This window comes from Eleutherodactylus coqui, chromosome 9, assembly GCF_035609145.1.
Source record: "Eleutherodactylus coqui strain aEleCoq1 chromosome 9, aEleCoq1.hap1, whole genome shotgun sequence".
Classification (NCBI taxonomy): domain Eukaryota; kingdom Metazoa; phylum Chordata; class Amphibia; order Anura; family Eleutherodactylidae; genus Eleutherodactylus; species Eleutherodactylus coqui.
The window spans coordinates 44,329,967-44,349,882 of record NC_089845.1 but is presented as its reverse complement, the minus strand read 5'-3'; the positions used below and the strand labels follow the sequence as shown (position 1 = coordinate 44,349,882).

At 45.0% G+C, this 19,916-nt stretch overlaps 1 protein-coding gene across 1 annotated transcript in view; it reads right to left on the bottom strand.

Annotated features, from left to right (window-relative positions):
- Window positions 1–1,481: 1,481 nt before the first annotated feature.
- The window catches only part of RPP40 (ribonuclease P/MRP subunit p40), a 39,566-nt gene continuing 21,131 nt past the window's right edge, over window positions 1,482–19,916 (bottom strand). The window contains exons 4-11 of the mRNA XM_066578836.1: window positions 17,435–17,522; window positions 15,614–15,758; window positions 15,103–15,171; window positions 13,435–13,530; window positions 13,216–13,341; window positions 9,900–10,092; window positions 6,361–6,492; window positions 1,482–1,833 (exon numbers count right to left, since the gene is read on the bottom strand). Coding sequence (XP_066434933.1) covers window positions 1,635–1,833; window positions 6,361–6,492; window positions 9,900–10,092; window positions 13,216–13,341; window positions 13,435–13,530; window positions 15,103–15,171; window positions 15,614–15,758; window positions 17,435–17,522 — 1,048 coding nt within the window. The 3' untranslated portion in view covers window positions 1,482–1,634. The remainder of the gene's footprint in view (window positions 1,834–6,360; window positions 6,493–9,899; window positions 10,093–13,215; window positions 13,342–13,434; window positions 13,531–15,102; window positions 15,172–15,613; window positions 15,759–17,434; window positions 17,523–19,916) is intronic.

Sequence of the window (19,916 nt, the reverse complement as noted above, 5' to 3'; positions counted from 1 at the left end):
GAAAGTAGCGCCGTGTCCTTCATACTTGTCTTGGGTGTTTTGCGAATCATCTTGCACAATGCTGATAAAGGTCCACTACAAACAGTCTCCAAACATTTAATGTATATCAAATGGCTGGGGAAAGTTGTAAGTACCTGAAATACTTTAGATTTGTACTTGTTTCAGAAGGGTTTGTGGTGGGGAAGTGGTGAGGATGTGGCTTGGACTCAGCTATGCAACACACATTAATGTTTAGTGATAGAATTGTGTTTTGCAAAACTGGGTCACAATTAAAAGGGAACCTGTCAGTTTCCTACAGAACCGAAAACTAAATTATGGTGCTGTTAGGGGAGGTGACAGGGAGCGGGGCAATGTATTTTTATACTCGCCCACTCCCTGGTTCTTGTGCTGTCACCCAGTGAAGATCATGCAACACACTGAAATCTGAGGTTTTTCAGATTGCAGTGCGCACGCTCTCCTATAGACTTGTATGGAAGAGCCCACTAACAGCAATCAGAAAAGAGTAAGGCCTCATGTCCACTAGCTAAATAGAATTGCGGATTCCGCAGGGGAATTTGCCCATAGGGAATCATTGGCCATCTGCGGTCCATTAAATTGATTTTTGCACCGCGGATGGCATTTTAAAAGAATTGCGTTTTTCACGCACGGGAGAAAACGCGGATCGGCAACATTGCTATCACATTGATAGCAATGTGTGCGGATATCTGCATGCAAAAAAATACCATTTAAAGCAAATCCGCACGGAATCCGCGGATTGTATTTTTCAAGTGGACATGAGGCCTTAGGTTTTCATACGCTATGTAATCATTCTCCAGGTGACCGTGCTTGAACCAGAGAGCGGGCGAGTACAAAAATACATCATCCAGCTTCCCCTCTAACAGCACCATAACTTAGTTTACGGTACTATAGGGAGCTGATAAATTGCCGTTCTGCTAATCTTCGGGGATTATTTTATATACCACAAAATGTAATACAAGCCTATCCACAAGAAATAAAAGCAATACTCACCTAGCAGGTGCCGTCGGGGTCCCTCCTGCTGCGCTCCGGAGATCCGGGCAGGCTTCCCTGCACTTGTCAGCGCCGAGCATATCTTGCTGGTAAAGGGGTTTGAGGACCCCGCCTCCAGCAAGAGATTGCTCTGATTGGTTCATCAAGCGCTGGCTCAGCCAATCAGAGTCAGCGCTCGATGCACCAATCACAGCCATCAGTTGAACTTGCGATCAACTGATGGCTTGTACAAGGTACTGCAATACTTATTTTAATGAACTACGGTAAAACTTGGATTATACAGCATTTTTCCTGGACTCCAATACTGGTAACCTAACCTTACCAGCTTACAACAGGTAGCAATTTCAGTCATAATAGATTTCTAGAGTTAACTTTCTTTGAACAGTTATTCAGCCAAAACGAGAAAAAAAAAAAAATTCCAATGTGTTTGTAAACAGAACATTTAGTTAAAAAGAAAATAAAAACAGCAGAGGTCATAAAAAGTCCCTTTATTTCCGGGATTAGACAATTTGTGGACCAAAAATATTAACATACATATTTCATAGTAAATACCCAGATCATATATGGGGAAAATTTTTGTAAAAAAATAAACATCCTCCATTGTACGTAAACGACTCCAGCATTAATTAGGGGGGGCAGCCGTCATCTGTTCCAACGGCCATTTGCAGCCAATAGTCCTCATTATTAAAGATGACAAAACTGTACAAATTTTCACCCCCTTTAAAGAACCCGTGTTCACTTTCCCTCCAAGATACCGGACTGTCTGCAAAACCATGTACCATGAGGGATACCCACTGACTCAGCTTGGGTTGATTGAAATATTCACTGCAATAAAAAGAAACAAACAGAATAGAACAGTCTACAATGAAGCGAAAAACAGCTGGTCTTACAAAAATAAAATTTAGCTCATAAATATTAGAATTCCTCTAATTAACCCTTTGCAATCCAATTTTGGATTCATGGTTTTCCTAGGGGGCTTTCTCTTTCTGCTATTATACAATAGCACCATCTGCTGGCTAGAGCCAGTACTGCGGTATGGGACTTGCTGGAGAGGCCCCTGACAACAGAGCGGCCAGTAATATACAGTAAGAAAACCCTGCCGGACGTCTTCCAACATCACAGCCTTTAATCAGAATGTCTTTAGACGTCAGACAGTGGATTGGAAAGGGTTAAAGGGCTTGTCCCACGAAATGAAGTTCCCATACCCACAGGACAGGAGATAGTCATCTGCTCAGTGGGGTCAGACCACCAGGAGGGGTTGTCATGCACGTGTGCTGCTACTCCCTCCCTTTCAATAGGACTGCTGGGGTAGCGGAGCTCAAGATATGTCCAGTATTCCATTAAAATGAATCAAGAGGCGTAGTGCATGACCACCAATCCATTTATTCGGGATTCTTCAGGACCCCAGCTGTCATGATTGGTGAGGTACTAGCAGTCAGACCCCCACCAGTTAGTTATCAGCCGTGGGAATAGCTTCATTTTGTGGGACTAACCCTATAACAGAAATATGTACGGATTAACCTGTTCAAGACAACACATATGCAGGCAGGCTAGAATCCTTGTTAAAAGGGGTTATCTGGCAATAGAAATACAAAAAACGAATAGTCATTGCGTCACATGACAGATTACTAAATAAAGTGCCTTTACCAATTTTTATTTGACTTACATTTTTTGGGGTCCGTTGATCCCCTGGGCACACCGCCTCTTTTGCTCAGACTTCCAGTTTCAGGATAGGTCACTACAGATCCCAAAACTCTTAGCAAACGTGCAAACTACCGACTCAGGTCACGCTCAGTCCTCGCATCATGCCCTTCATCGCCCGCCCTAGTTGACATACATCTCCTTCTGGTCCTAACTTTTTTTTGACTGTGCAAGCAATGATTCTAGCACACGTGCAACTACATGCAGAGCAGAAGGGGCACGCAAAAAAACGTTCGTGTGAATCCAGCCTTATACGTGATGTATCGTAAAATGACACATGGATTGGGGAGACCTTTCAAAGGAAAGTCACAGACTGAATCAACAGCTTTTGTCCCAAGACCAGAATAGGATGCAGTGGATACATGATAGATATGCCCCAGACCGGCTGGAACGGACAGCAACAATACATTACCAAGTTACAGCTCACTGAAGCGGGAGTCGAATATATAAAAAAAAAAAAAAAAAAAAAAAACAACTTGGAAATCGCCTTTCAATATATGTGTGGCGGTTGCGGGCAGAATATATCCCTGCCATCAAAATTGGAATGTCAACTGGAACACTATGGAGGAAATTCATAGAGCTTTATAGGTCGGTTTCTGCTGTTAAACATTTTGCGCAAGGTTTGCTTGTGTAAAAAGTTTGCAACTTTTGGTCCTCTAGACCACTATTTAAAAAAATACGGGCATGGCATGCTGGAAGGGGACGCGGCCACCCAATGACACACTTATGTGTAATTTGTATCAGAAACTGGGAGTATAATATATCAGAAGTAGAGATGAGCGAACGTGCTCGGCCACGCCCCTTTTTCGCCCGAATACCGCGATTTTCGAGTACTTCCGTACTCGGGCGAAAAAATTCGGGGGTCGCCGTGGCGGCGCGGGGGGGTGGAGAGGGGAGTGAGGGGGGGGGGGGGGGAGAGGGAGAGAGGGCTCCCCCCTGTTCCCCGCTGCTACCCCCCACGCCGCCACGCCTCTCCCCGCCCCCCGGCGACCCCGAGTACTTTTCACCCGAGTAGTGAAGTACTCGAAAATCGCGGTATTCGGGCGAAAAAGGGGCGTGGCCGAGCACGTTCGTTCATCTCTAATCAGAAGTGTAGGCCAAATTGGACCTGGCGTACATTACAGTGTAAGCTGAGGTGCGCCTAATACTTTAAGAGGTGCGCGCCGATCTTAAGAGGTAAATGCTGGACTTAATATATTTCCAGGTGTGGAATAAAATTGCTTTTGCATTTGGTTGGCCGCCATAGAAAGCTGTGAAGCCTTGACAACTGCTGTATTTTTGGAGGATGAATACTTCCAAGACTAGGTCAGTATCTTCCCAGTAGGGGGGACTTGTTATTTGTATAGCGCCAACTTATTCCGCAGCGCTTTCAGGTAATTTGTTTATTATCCCCCACCAAGCTGGGTTCTCATTTTACCGACCTCGGAAGGATGGAAGGCTGAGTCAACCTTGAGCCGGCTACCTGAACCAGGCAGGAATTGAACTTGCAACCTTCAGCTCGCGAGTTGTTTTCATTTATCAATATGGCGAATGTGGAAGACTGAACGATTTCTCATATGAATGACCAATGATGTATCTGTCTGTATAAACAGGCTGCACAAGCCTATAGTGATGTCATTAGCTCGTTCTGTCCCACACAAGGCCTGTGATAGCAATCTAAGGGCCTTTTGAAAATTTATTTATTTATCGTATGAAGGAGCTAATGACGTCACCATTCGCTCGTGCAGCCCATTATACAGACAGATACATCATTGGCTCGTTCAAACAAGAAACCGTTCAGTCTTTCACATCTGCCGTATTAGTGAATGAAAACAACTGAATGAGCGCAGTTTAACCCCTTAATGACACGGCCTATTTTGGCGTTGAGGACCAAGCGATTTTTTGGTATTTTTCCATCTCCATTTTTCAAAAGCCATAACTTTTTTATTTTTCCGTGGACGCGGCCGTTTAAGGGCTTGTTTTTTGCATGGCGATCTGTAGTTTTTATCGGTGCCACTTTTGGGTATATAGACAATATCATAAAAATGTATTTTTTTTTTTTTAATGATAACAGGGAGAGAAAACGCATAAATTCTGCCATAGATTTTTTTTTTTTTTTTACAGCGTTAATCATGCAGCACAAATGACACACTAAATTTTTTCTGCGGGTCGGTATGGTAACAACGATACCAAAATTGTTATATTTTTTTTAGGTTTTTACACTTTTTTGCAATAAAACCCCCTTTTTTTGGAAATCTTTTTTTTTTCTCTATAGCTGCATTCAAAGTCATGTAACTTTTTTATTTTTCTATGTACAGAGCTCTTTAAGGGCTTATTTTTTGTGAGACGAGCTGTAGTTTTTATTGGTACCATTTTGGGAAATATACGGCTTTTTTGATCACTTTTATTGCATTTTTTGTGAGGCAAAATGCTAAAAATTAGCATTTTGCCTCTGTTTTTTAGCGTTTTTTTTTACGCTTTTTGTCGTACAAAATAAAAAGCGTGTTCAACCTTTTGTACACGTCGTTACGGACGCGTCAATATCCAATATGTGGGGTTTTCGTTTTTTTTCCCTTTTTTTATGCTAATATTAGAAAAAGCATAAAAAAGGGGTTTTTTACATTTTTTTTTTACATTTTTCTTTTTTTTACACTTTTCTTTTCTTTTTTTTATACTATTTGAGTCCCTCTGAGGGACTTACATCACTGTGCCTATGATCGCCGTCATAAGGCATGGCAGAGCTACTGCTCTGCCATGCCTTATCGCTTGTACAGCGATTATAGGCACAGGCAATACAGGATGCCAGTGTCTGGCGTCCTGTTGCCATGGTGACAGGCCGGGCTCTCGCGATAACATCGCGAGTTCCGGCCGGAGACACACAGGGATCGCGATCCCTCTGTGAACTCTTTCCCTGCCGCGATCTACTTAGATCGCGGCAGGGAAGGGGTTAACAGCGGCGGGCGCATCTCCGATGTCCCCCCGCTGTTGGAGCGGGACGCCGGCTGTGACTGACAGCCGGCTCCCGCTGCGGGATAGCGCGGGATCTTATGTGATCCCGTGCTATCTCCAGGACGTACCAGGTACGTCATGTTGCGGGAAGTACCAGGCTGCCATGACGTACCAGGTACGTCCAGGAGCGGGAAGGGGTTAAAGTCAACAAGCCAACTAGGATTTTTATGGCTGCATAAAAAGGACGATGACATCAGTCGTTGGGGCACGTTTAGACCGAATGATTATCATCGTTTGAACGATAATTGTTCCGTCTTCAAGCACCCGAGTACAGTTGGCAGTAGATCTATATGCCTCAGGTCTGCTTCTAGCCTTGTACATTGGACATGACTGAGCCAGGAGCTGGCGATGATGTCACGGGCCATGTAACGCTCCGCTGGAATGAAGGACCAGTGCAATGGTGGCATTATAAAATACAGACGTGCCGACTGAAATCCTTTTTGGGAGCGCAGTCTTCTGATGCAGTGCTGGGTCGGAGCTTGCACGCTTGCGGTCTCTTTACATATATGGTGCTGCTTTCTTTTTGATATGTATAATGTAGAAATATATTATATAATATTAGAAATCATATATATATATATATATATATATATATATATATATATATATATATATATATATATATATATACACATACATACACACACACCTTTCGTGTCTTACCGGAGCCGATTCACCAACTGCTGGATTTTCGAGGGTGTGATGAATCCTGTAACTGTACATAAACGTGCTTGTCCAACTAAAAGGTTTGGCTCTGGGCAGCAAAAACTTGATACAAAGCTAGAAGACTCGTCACTGAAAGCAAATTATATCAACATTATGTAGGTACGTTTATAAAACACAAGACGATCACTGTGATAATAATCATTACTGACACATTATGTCGTTTTTTCATTATATATATAAAATTTTATTTATATTATACACACACAGTGTTTTCCTGAAAATAAGACCCTGTCTTATATTAATCTTTGCCCCAAAAGCACTATGTCTTATTATACTTACCTAGCAGGCTCAGTTCAGGTCCCTCCCGCAGCTCTCCACAACTCCGACGCATTTCCCACAGTTCTCGGCCGCTCATACATCACTTTCTAGTTACAGGATTCATAAATCCCGCACTCCAGGAAGTGAGGGCTGTGATTGCTTCTTCGACCGCTGCTCAGCTAATCAATGTAGTGCTGAATGAACAAATTCGAGGGCTGTGATTGGTTTATCCAGCGCTGCACTGAATGGCAGAGCAGCAGTGGAAGAACCAGTCAACAGCCATCACATTAGTTCATCCACCGCTGCATTGATTGGTTCTTCCACCGCTGCTCAGCAATTAAAGCCAGGAGGTGGGACTTATGACTCCTGTAACCAGGAAGTGGTGTTCTACAAATGGCTGAGGACTGCAGGAACCACTCTGACTCTAGAGAGCAGTGTAAGAGAGCAGTGTGAGGGACCTGGACCGATCCTGTTGGCAATGTATTCAGTTTTTTTATGTAGTGTAACTAGGGCTAATTTTCAGGGTAGGGCATATATTTTAAGCCTCCCCAAAAATTAGGCTAGGGCTTATTTCTACATCTGTTTATCTCTATGGTCCCATATAAAAATTTTTATATATATATATTATATATATATATATATATATATATATATATATATATATATATATATATAACATTTTATATGGGTAAGGGGGAAGAATAATATAAAATGATATAAGTCCATGTAAGTGTGATTTTTTTTTTGTACATAGTACTACCTAAAAAAACAAAAAACGCTTAAAGTCTCTTTTTTTCATTTTAAATATATTTACAGAAGGTTTACGGAAGAATGATGCAAGTCCAAGAGACAATATGGGAAACCTAAAAGTCCTGCCACAAGTTTTCACAACTAATCAAAAGGCACTTTCATGGTACAGAAAAGCGATGCAAGTCTATACATGGCAGCTTGGTCAGCATCAACAGTTTGGTAAGTTAGTAGAGTGAAGTTACGTGGGGTCTACTAACCGCTCTCAGTAAAATAGAAGCAACTTCAAAAAGAAAATGGATGAGAGTGAACATCCTAACAAGAAGCATCGGCGGAAACAAGGATCTAAGAAAATAGATCCGCTAAGGGGACACATTGCAGGACCTTCCTGTGATTGGTTTAGATATATTAGAAAGATCGACGATGAAGAACAAGAAAAGATAAGAAACGTCATGAATTCCCTTACAAGGAAGGATGAAAAAATGTAACATCTTTCGTTATTCATTAAAATCAGCCCAGCGAAACGAAGACATCCTCGGAATCCTGATGGGGAATCAAAACAATGAGGAAACTCTTACCTTCTGGGTAAGAGGAATGAAAACCAATGTTGCAGAAGATGTGCAAGTCTGGCAGAAAGGCTTTTATTGCCATTCACAGGATTACAAACTGTACATCAAAAACCATTCTGGAAAGTCTATAAAAGACGAGAAAATCAGCTGTGGACAAAAAGGGCAACATGGAAATTGACCCCACAAGCTCAGACAGGAAGTAGCAGATGACATTCTCTTCCACTTCCAGTCAACGAAACCCAAATCTCATCCCAAGAAGCAGCTGATTTAGTAGCCGGAAAAAGAAAAACAGGTTCCTCTTGCCAAAAGCTGACCAATTTTTGGACAGGAAGAGCATGGCTGGCAACACAATGGGGCATCACCCAACAAGATAAGCTATGGCCTTTCAAAAAATTCTTACCAGCTCCGAATAGAACAAGCAATGATGTTTAATACAAATGGCAGCTGTCTTTCTACTCTTAACATCTATATCCTTTTTGAAGAGAAGATCCTTATTCTATACTTACCCAGAAACTGTTGCTATGAAGGGAAGTTTTTGCTTACAACTTTCATCCCATCACCTTGATTCCTGCATCAAGCATCTGCAAATCTTTTGAGATTCTTGTTTGAACACAACAAAAATTACACAGATTTTAATTTCCTCCATTACAATAATTATTCACGCTTAAGGAGCATCGCTCTCACCTTCCCGGTTAGAGGCCATTCCTATGTGGAACATGATAAGAACATGGGCCTAATCAACTCAAGAGAAGAACATGGAGGTTCCGAGTGACTCACATTGAGTGTGGCCTTCACAAGATTCTTCACTCCTATATACAAGAAAACTTGTCCTATTGCAGTCATCCAGCTAAGAGTCTTCGGTTATGGACGACTGCTCATGACGCACGGGAAGAGTTACAAACACATATAGGACAGCGATGCCATTCTAGTGAAGGGAAGGCTTCTTCCCAAGTCACTAAGACCTAGTTGCTGGGGAATGGAAACCAATCTACCCATCTCCTCAGCGAAATAAAAGATCTTCAAACCTTGAACGGTGTCTGCTCACCAGTGATACTTCCAGACCATCCCATAGGTTGACGAGAGTGGAGAATCCGAAACCAAGTTGGCTGATGACTAGACAGAGAAATGAGCTTAAAACGCAGGAGTCAAGTATGTTTCACATCTGGAATTATTTTCCTCCTCTAACCTCCTTACTGTAGAAGAAATGAAGATCCCCGATGCCTTCTAATATTAATATTCATGTTATGGAATATTATAGTGGACTTCTATCATTCTTCCCCCTTACCCCAGAGCTGTACTTCACCGCAAACTAGATACTGTAATAAAGAATGTTATTTTCCTGTCCACTGCTTCCTACTTATTTCAGTTGCCATAAATCTAAATGGAATGACATTCAGGTCCGTTGAGCACTGTTCAGTTTCGTCCTTATATAAAGCTGTTCGGCCACGGGGGATCCCCTTATCTGCTCCCTGAACGCAGATTTGAGACCACCCTTAGGCCACGTTCCCACTGGATTTCCGTCCCGTGAAACATCTGCAGCGGGACTGCGAGCTTTGCGCAGTGGAAAGGCAGCTTCTAAACCAACGCTGTTCGGTGTGGATTGGAAGCGGCTTGTCAGCCTGTATTCCGGTTCGGGAATCTCTTCCCCCATAGAGAGGAGAGAGCTTGCAGCGGAAACGGCGATACAACTGACATGTCGCAGCTATGAATTCCGTGCGGCATGTCAGTTTACATCTTGTCCACTTTGCTGCTTAGTCTCAGGCTTAAGATTGCAGGTGGAATTTCCGTACGGAAAGTTGGCGCCAATTCTGCCCCGTGTGTACTTTCAAATATTGTATTTTTTCGGACATTAATTAAGTCATGAATATGCTAATCTAGAAAAGTCTCTAAGAATCCACCTACCAGTCAATATTATTGCTGACAGCACCAAGCCATTCAAACACCTCATCGGCACTGCAGGACTCTCCTTCCTTACCGTGCAGCTCCTCACTCATCAGCACAGGACAGGGCAGATCTCTTAAGAAACTAAAAGCTTTCTTAAGTGCGAACTCCTTAAGAACGTAGTTTGAGAAATAAGAGGTTACAGATGGTTCTTCTGAAAAATAAAACAAACAAGACTGGATGCAGCATTATCATCCGCTGTAGGCGACCTAAACTATCGGAATATGGATTTCATGTGATCTCGCTACATTATTATTCAATGTGTCAGCGTCATTGGCTCGATTAGGCCGCCTTCACACTTGCGTTAGGGTCAGTTCAGGGTATTTGTCTCTCTGTTCCGTTTTAGGAGGAAACCGAAATTTCTAAATGGAAAAAAATGGATCCCGACAATTAGTAAAAGGGATTCCGCGCCAAGGAGGTCGTTTTTCCTGCAGTGACCGTATATATAGGCTGCTACTAGAGATAAGCGAGCACACTCGTTTAAGGCTGATGCTCGAGCGAGCATCGGTTTTTCGAGTAACTGATTACTCATCCGAGCAAATCGGGGGGGGGGGGGGCAGTGGGGGAGTGAGAGATCTCTCTCTCTCCCGCCCCCCTTCCCTGCATCTGTTCGGATGAGTAATCAGTTACTCGAGAAGAGCGATGCTCGCTCGAGCATCAGCCTTAAACGAGCCTGCTCGCTCATCTCTAGCTACTACCCTGGCCTATAGGTAATATCAGTGGCAGAAAAATCATAAAACAGAACGGTGTGCAAAAAACCCATCATAAAGCTGTACACAACAAAAACAAACAGGGATTTATAGGAGGTAAAGAGCAACACCTCAACTAGTAATACCGAAGCATTATCCCAATTTTATATGTAAAACAAAACAGTATATGGACAAATCAGCAACTGGTGGACTGAAGACACTCACCATAAATAGCAGGGAACCTGTTAGTCAGCAGGGAGAGACCTTCCACTGAAGTCCTGTATGGTGGTGTTGTCCTGATTTACAGTCCCTGGTTATCGCTGAATGTAAAAAGAGAATGCACACCGGCACTCGCCCACAGAAGCATGCGCCGCCCAGGCCGGAAGTAGCGGTGAGAGAGAAGACTGAGGGCCGGTTGAGGTGTTGCTTTTTACCTCATAAATCCCCATTTGTTTGGTTGTGTACTGTTTTAGGAGTAGGTTTTTGCACACCGTTCTTTTTTTTAGAATTTTCAGTCACTGAAAAAATGGATCTTATTATTGATTTCAATGGGGTTTCAAAAAAAAAAACAAAAAAACTGAAAGACTTCCGTTTGCTTCCATTACATCAGGTTTTCTTGGTTTGCTTCCATTGCAACGGTTAAAAAAAAATAAACCTGGAAACCTGACAAAATGGAAGCCTTTCTGTTTTTTTGGAAAACACATTGAAATCAATGGGGTGGAAAAAAAATGGATTGGTTTTCTCCGTTTTATATCAGTTTCTCTCCTCCGCAAACAGAGCACAGAGACGGAAACCCTGAATCGACCCTAATGACGGTGTGAAAGCAAACGTATGTTCTGGTCTAATGAGACTGTAAATGTGAGACAGAATAAGGCAGAGTTCACATGACCGAGTGAGCCGGCACGCCAGAGTAATGACAAGCGTACTTGCTGCATGCTGCCAATCGTCATGCGCCATCTTGGCCCGTATGCACACATAAAACGGACCGAGAGAGCATATTGACTTTTTTTTTTTTGTGCGAGAAAATAAAAACCCGCGCTGGTGTGAGTGGCTCAACACAAATTAATGGGATGTTGGTATCGCGTGCCAAGCAATGACAATACGCCCATGTGAGAGCGACATGAGTATGGGTCAGGCTCTGCTCATATATGAGTCATGGCATCAGTTTATGAGACCGTACAATTGGCAGATGGGAAATCGTGAAAATGATATACACACATAATAATATATATTATAGCGTAGACAAGTTCTCTGAAGCTCCTAGTGGGCCCTGTGTTTGGAGGGGGTGGGGACAGGTCATCTACCAGACGTACCTAGCGTGAGGCATATTTGTTAGATGCTTTGCTATATAATATGTATGGTTTTAGATTACAGGGAGCATACGACGACAGTTTTGTTTGGAGTCTGCTTTTCTTTTTTTAATGTATATTTTTTTATTTTATTTTGTAATTTTTTGCTCACTGATTCTTGGAACTATTTTTTTTTATCATCTATGTCCCCATGATGTCATAAAAGACCTCTGGGGGACATTCAAATGTTTTTTTGCTTTATTTTATTACACACTTTTCCACTGCAGCTTGGATATTTATAGGAGCCCCAGTTAAAGGGAAAATATCCCCTGTAGTGACATTAGTCACTAACAGAGCTGGTCAGGGTCTAGTATGACACTGCAGCTCTGTTATATCAGGGGATCCCAGCGGTCACGTGATCACCAGCTAGCGTGATTGAGCGCTATGTACCTGAGAAAGGAGAAGGCAGAAGCAGTTAAAAATCATTTCTCCATTCTCCTCCAGGTTCTCAGCTGTGACTAACAGCTGAAAACCCGATCTGCTCCTGCTTGATTGCAGGAGCAAAGGCTTTAATCCTGAGGCATATTTCAGCAATTGGGCGGGATTAAAGCTCAGGACCAAGTGCTGTAAATTTACAGCGCTTGGTCCTTAAGGGGTTAAAGGCTACCTGGAACATAGTAAAGAGATCAAGTCCCAATTATTCTAAGTATTTATTTAGAGTAAAGCCTCCAACAAGAGACCGTTAGGTCCAGGAGACTTGCCATTGGACATGTCAGCTATAGCCTGCTCCAACTCTTCCATAGTGATATTAGCCTCCAACAAGAGTCTGTCCTTGTGAGACAACTGTGGGAAGAGAATATGACCTAAGTAATTCGATAGGCCATAACCAGTTTCAGTTAACTAGGACCAATATAGCTGCTGACAAGATTCCATAAACCCGTGTAAGATATGACCATTATCTATCAGGGTGTCACCAGCATTTAATCTAATTGAATAGAAAAAAAAGACCTAGGAGGACCCTAATTGTGAGAAACAAGATTCTCCGGTCTGATGAAACCAAGATGGAACTTTTTGGACTCTAAATGTTATGTCTGGAGGAAACCAGGCGCTGCTTATCACCTGCCCAATACCATCCCTACAGTGAAGCCTGGTGGTGGCAGCATCATGCTGGGGGTATGGGAGACCGGTCAGGGTTGGTGGAAAGCACTAGCCAGTCACTTCAGTGCTACCAAAAATTAGTCAAAAATGAAATGCAGTTACATAAAACTACCAAAAATAAAGAAGTAGAGGAGTTATTACCTAAATTATCCCAAGCAAGGAGAAAATCAAAAGCCAAAGGTTTTTTCTGACTTAAGGCCCAACTCACACGCTGGAACTTTTTACCATCGGGGGACATAGCGCTGTCTGTCAGGTCAATTGTCACAACTGTAAAACAAAATGTAGGAGTTATTATACTGCACAAGACAAATGAAAGTACGAGACCCGAAGCAAACAATAACCAGGTGTCCCGACACTTACTATATCGCATGGCAGTTTTCCCCGAGTACAGCGAGGGCTTGCCCTGCAGACCCAACTCTTCATACGTGTCTTTATTTACAGATAGAATCAGTTTCCCTAAAAGTAAAAAACTATGTGAATAAGCAGATAATGTACAATTATATTCAATCTTTTGAAAACCATTTAAAGAAATCCAAGAATACAAGTTCGGCCTCATCTACGTCCGATGACTTGTGTCATATGAATGCCAAGCAACCAAATGAACTGATGCCAACATGCTGTCTCTCCAGCTTTATTACTGCACTGCGTTCATATAGAAACAGCACGGTTTGTAGCAAGCGCAAAGGAAGCAACGCTTTTTTTTTTCCCCTACACTTTTTATGTCCCGGAAGGGGACTTGAAACATAACAACTATGATAATGCATTGCAGTACTTCTGTACTGCGGTGCCTTATCGCTTCCAATAACAATCATGGGCAATGGCAGGCTAGGAAACCAGGAACTGGCATCCGATTGAGTCAGTGGCCCTCACTGATGATGTCACAAAGGAAGCATGCTCCCTCTGTGAACCCTTTACATGCCGCAATCTATACGAGGGGGTGGAGGACAGCGGGGATTGCCGTTCTTATTGATCCCTGCTGTTGCAGCAGGAGGCTGGCTACTAGTCACAGCCGGGTCCCGCTGCAGGATGGTGTGCTTCTGAGACTGAGCTATCCACAGGGCACAAGTCTACATCCTGTTCTGTTAAATACCCTGCAGTCAGGACGTAAAGACGTGCGTCCTATGACGCTAAAGGAAAATAAATGTGGCATAAACTTAAAGTCTAAAGCCTGATGTCCACGGGCGAATTTGATTTGTTTTGCGTGGAAAAGAAAATCGCAGCATGCTCCATTTTATCGTGGATTCCTCGCGGATGGGCTCCGTTGATCTCTATGGAAGCGAGAGATACGTAATGCATCCTCAATTCAATTGTGGATGCATTCCGTATTTGTAGGCAGATACCTCTCCGATTGCTTGGGAGGAGGGGAAGGCAGTCACTTGGGGCTTGTGATTGCTGGCAATTACTCTAAAAAATCATTTCAGCACTGACTCGCGCATCTTCCGCTGCGCAAATCCACGTGCCGTGGACATCAGGTCTTAGAGTCGAAGCTTGTAAGCAATCGATTTTGGTCAATGTTAATCCCGCTGCACATTTGTGAATCCAGAGTGTGTTCGCTGCAGACTTTTAGCAGAACATGTAAAGAGGGTACAAAATGTCCCAAATTTCCTGCCATTCCTGGTTTAACGTCAGCAAATTTATGGCTACATTCTGAACGTGACCTAAGTGTTCGTTGTCCGCAGAGTCATTACAGCTACACAAATTAAATACAGATTGCTATTTTTTAGTGCATGCATAGCACAAGTGCGATTTTTAGCATTTGTTCCCGAATTTAAAAGACGAAAGTATAAATTATAAAACCAAAGTAAAAAATGAAGAAAAAAAAAAAAAAACGAAGTTCACAAACTTTATGTATACTTTCATTTTAGGCCATTTCTCTATGGCACAAATACAAACAGCCTGACAGAATACCTGGGATATTGTGTATTCCTGTATTTAGTTACCCTCCTAGCCTGGGATACAGATAAGTGGACACACATTACTTTCCGGTTTTCTTTTGTCCACAGGTCATTCCTAAACTTTAAGAGTTACCTGTTGGCAGCACCGCAGCAACGTTGTCTTCGTCAATTCTTGTGTTATAGGAAAGTGCATAAAACAAGCCTAAAAAGAAAATAAAAAAAATTAATTATATAACAGAATTGTTATCAAAGCAATCAGCACTCGCTTTCAATAAGTCCCATTTGATTCATTACCAGCAGTGAAACTGAAGGTGCCCGTTCTCAGGATCCCTAGGGGTCGCAGCCACCAAACTCCTACCAATGTTTGAGGACACGGCTCATCAACACATCATAACTAGAGATGAGCGAGCGTACTCGCTAAGGCAAATTACTCGAGCAAGTATTGCCTTTTGCGAGTACCTGCCCGCTCGGCTCAAAAGATTCGGGCGCCAGCAAGGAGATCTCTCTCTCACTCTCTCCCCTCCCCGCAACTCACCGCTCACCCCCGCCGACACCAGAATCTTTTGAGAAAGCAATGGAACTACACAACAACTAAAGAACAACTTATAGAACTACTGAAAGAAAAGTCATTTTTGTTTTCTTACCTTTCTTTATAAACGTATTATTAAATTCCGGTGTTAGAAACGTGTGCAGGGGCAAGTTCTTCACCAGATAGTAACTCCCCATGCCATCAATGACTTGCTTTATATCTTCTGGGAGGCATCCGCATTCAGGTAGCAAAATCGATACCTATAAGAATACAGTGACAACATTGTAGCGGTTACATCAGGATGCGCTGGACACTCACAACTATAAGAATCGTTTACTTCTGTCAATGCAGTACCAAACTCATAAAACAATAACTATTCAGTGTTTCTTCATATACAACTAGCAAGAGCCGGCATATACCGACACCGTTATCACATGTTGGTACATTAAATAGACTCCCACCTGCTTTTATCCCTATGAGCTGAGCTTATGGGCTGACAGCAGGTGACCGGCAGAGTTCGGGGGATGTAAGCGTTATACTTGCCTCTTCTGTTGTTCCCCCGTTGTGAGCGCTAAAAGCTACCGCTCAATGCATTGAGCAGCGCTGCCAAGTAGTCCATCCATTATAAAACTAGAAGCGGCAGACTACTTAATGCATTGAACGGCAGCTTTCAGAGCAGACACTGGAGAAACGACAAGGGAGGTAAGTATAAGGCCGCCTGCACACGGACGGGTCGGATCCCACAGCGGAATCCAACCTGTGCTTGGCCGGAGACCCTGCGTACCTGTCCACAGTCTTCTCTATCAGCACTGCAGATGCGCCGTCTGGCGTGCATGCGCAGAACAGATTTTGCCGCAGCGTCGCTAGGCAATGACTGAGATCCTGTGGCCTTTCCGCAATGATGATTGCAGAAGGGCAGCGGGTCAGACGGCTTCCATTGACTTCAATGGAAGCCGTCCGCACAGAATCCGCCTCAAAATAAAGCATGCTGCGATTTTTCCCTCGCAAGCGGAAAATTGCAGTTGATTTCTGCTCGTGGGCAGGAAAACCGCTTTTTCCATAGCAGGGTATGGGCGGTATTTGCTGCAGAACCCGGCCGTGTGCAGGCGGACATACACTGACATCCACAGACTCAGCGCATCACCTACTTTCAGGCCATAAGCTTAGCACATAGGACTAAAAGTAGGTGACAGGGTCTCTTTAAAGGGAATATGTTGCTTTGTTTTTTGTGGTGAATTCATTTTTTCTGCTCTTCTCTACATTTTTTCACTCTTTAGGAAATCTGAAAAAAAAAAAAATTTCATATTTCCTATTGTTGACCACCAGAGGGAGCACAGCTGAAAATCTGCTACAGGTGAGCCACCTGTAAATTGATTGCTACAAGTCTGCCCCCATTCCCCGATCAGGAAGAGGGAGATTTTGCATTGAACATTGTAACGTAATGCCATATTGTTGGCGGCTGCCCTACAGCTTCTTACAGCGGGTATCAGCGGCTTTCATAGAGAGGAGCCTCACTGCAGCGGTGACCGTCGTGGTATCCCCTTTATGAAATGCTTAAGACTCCAGTCATCGTTGTAAAGCCAACGACGAGCTCCAGCTGCTGTATCCCACTCAGGCTGCTGCTAAGAACTGGTGACTGCGGCCACCCTCCTGCTAGGTGCCAACCGGCGCTGCCAGAAGTAATCCCCCGCGGTTCCAGCAGTAGCACTGCGCTTCCCTAGAGCATGTATGGGGCACAGCTACTGTGTAGTAGGTTTCCAGCACAGGAGATAAGAGTAGGGATGAACATATGCCCATTGTGTGCGGCACGGCATCCATGTACGTCTCCTGCAGGTACATGCTACACAGACGCTACTACACAGCCGCAGCCCCAAGTGCACAAGAAAAAAATATATATATGTATTTTATAAATAAACAAGAAAAGGTATGGGCTCACCTCCCCAGCAGTGCCTGCAACATAGCAGGGAGATATAAGATCCAGCGGGGGCTCCGTCCTCAAACAGCTGACGGCAAGCGGCCAAATTCTGTAGGAGAGAAGCGAATATGGAGGGAGCTTCTAGCATTAAAAGTATATTCTTTATTGATTAAAGGGGTTGTCCCGCGGCAGCAAGTGGGGGTATACACTTCTGTATGGCCATATTAATGCACTTTGTAATATACATCGTGCATTAAATATGAGCCATACAGAAGTTATACACTTACCTGCTCCGTTGCTGGCGTCCCCGTCTCCATGGAGCCGTCTAATTTCGCTTTCTTCTGGCGTTTTTAGACGCGCTTGCGCAGTCCGGTCTTCTCCCTTCCGAATGGGGCCGCTCGTGCCGGAGAGCTGGTCATCGTAGCTCCGCCCCGTCACGTGTGCCGATTCCAGCCAATCAGGAGGCTGGAATCGGCAATGGACCGCACAGAGCCCACGGTGCACCATGGGAAAGGACCTGCGGTGCATCGTGGGTGAAGATCCCGGCGGCCATCTTGGTGAAGGAAGAAAGAAGTCGTCGCAGAGCGGGGATTCGGGTAAGTAATATGTTTTTGGGGTTTTTTTTAACATATCCCTTGGGGTTGTCCTGCGCCGAACGGGGGGCCTATGGAAAAAAAAAAAAAAAAACGTTTCGGCGCGAGACAACCCCTTTAACACTGAACGCGTTTCGGCTACAAAAGCCTTTGTCAACAGGCGTTCAGCGCGGACCTGTAAGCTGTATGGTTTTTAATCAATAAAGAATATACTTTTAATGCAAGACGCTCCCCTCCATATTCGCTCCTCTCCTATGTAGATTATACCTTCACAGTAATAACATTTGTTACAGTTTACACTAAATGCCTTTTATAAAACATACAAATGGTAAAAATGAGTGACATCCCCCTCCAAAGTAATCTGCCACCAATTATAAGCACCGTAAACTAAGTTACCGTATTTTTCGCCTTATAGGACGCACCGGTCTATAAGACGCACCTCCGTTTTAGAGCGGGAAAATAGGGGAAAAAAATCATTACTCACCTCCCCCGGCGTTCTGCTGTGATTGGCTGAAGGCGCACGTGTATTAGCCAATCACAGCCATTCAATGATGTCATTGAATGGCTGTGATTGGCTGACGGCGTGTGTTAGCTGAATCACGGTATTAGCTTTCTTGAGGCGGGGATTTCAAGCCCCGTGTCCAGAAAGCAATGCCCTGCCGGGGACCAGGAGGGAGCGACAGCCTGCAGCAGCGCCGCAGAACGCCGGGGGTGGTGAGTACTGATTTTTGTTTTTTTGACAGGAGAGAAATCTTCTAACTGATCGCACATTTGTTCGTGCGATCGCAAATTTAACGCGCAATCGCGCTAAATAAATCACGTCCGCGCGTTAAATTTGCGATCGGAACGAATTTTCAGCACATTCGCTTTTGAGGCGGAAAAAGTGCGTCTTATAAAGCGAAAAATACGGTACATGACAGTACGGCCACTTACATGTTTTTTTTATCACTTTTCTATTTGTATTCCTTCAGCCACAATTCCCCATAAAAATTAAAATATAAGTTCCGATTGCGGACTTAAAGAGAAATGTCACTACAGGCCCGCCATACAGTAAGGCTGGCCATACCGTCCCTACAGGCCCCCCCCCCCCCCCCCGTACAGTAAGGCCGGCCATACCGTCCCTACAGGGCCCCCGTAACGTAAGGCCGGCCCTACCGTCCCTACAGGCCCCCCCCCCCGTACCGTAAGGCCGGCCCTACCGTCCCTACAGGCCCCCCCCCCGTACCGTAAGGCCGGCCCTACCGTCCCTACAGGCCCCCCCCCCGTACCGTAAGGCCGGCCCTACCGTCCCTACAGGCCCCCCCCCCCGTACCGTAAGGCCGGCCCTACAGGCCCCCCCCCTGTACCGTAAGGCCGGCCCTACCGTCCCTACAGGCCCCCCCCCGTACCGTAAGGCCGGCCATACCGTCCCTACAGGGCCCCCGTAACGTAAGGCCGGCCCTACCGTCCCTACAGGCCCCCCCCCCCGTACCGTAAGGCCGGCCCTACCGTCCCTACAGGCCCCCCCCCCGTACCGTAAGGCCGGCCCTACCGTCCCTACAGGCCCCCCCCCCCCGGTACCGTAAGGCCGGCCCTACCGTCCCTACAGGCCCCCCCCCCCCCGTACCGTAAGGCCGGCCCTACCGTCCCTACAGGCCCCCCCCCCGTACCGTAAGGCCGGCCCTACCGTCCCTACAGGCCCCCCCCCCCGTACCGTAAGGCCGGCCCTACAGGCCCCCCCCCCTGTACCGTAAGGCCGGCCCTACCGTCCCTACAGGCCCCCCCCCGTACCGTAAGGCCGGCCCTACCGTCCCTACAGCCCCCCCCCCCCGTACCGTAAGGCCGGCCCTACCGTCCCTACAGGCCCCCCCCCGGTACAGTAAGGCCGGCCCTACCGTCCCTACAGGCCCCCCCCCGGTACAGTAAGGCCG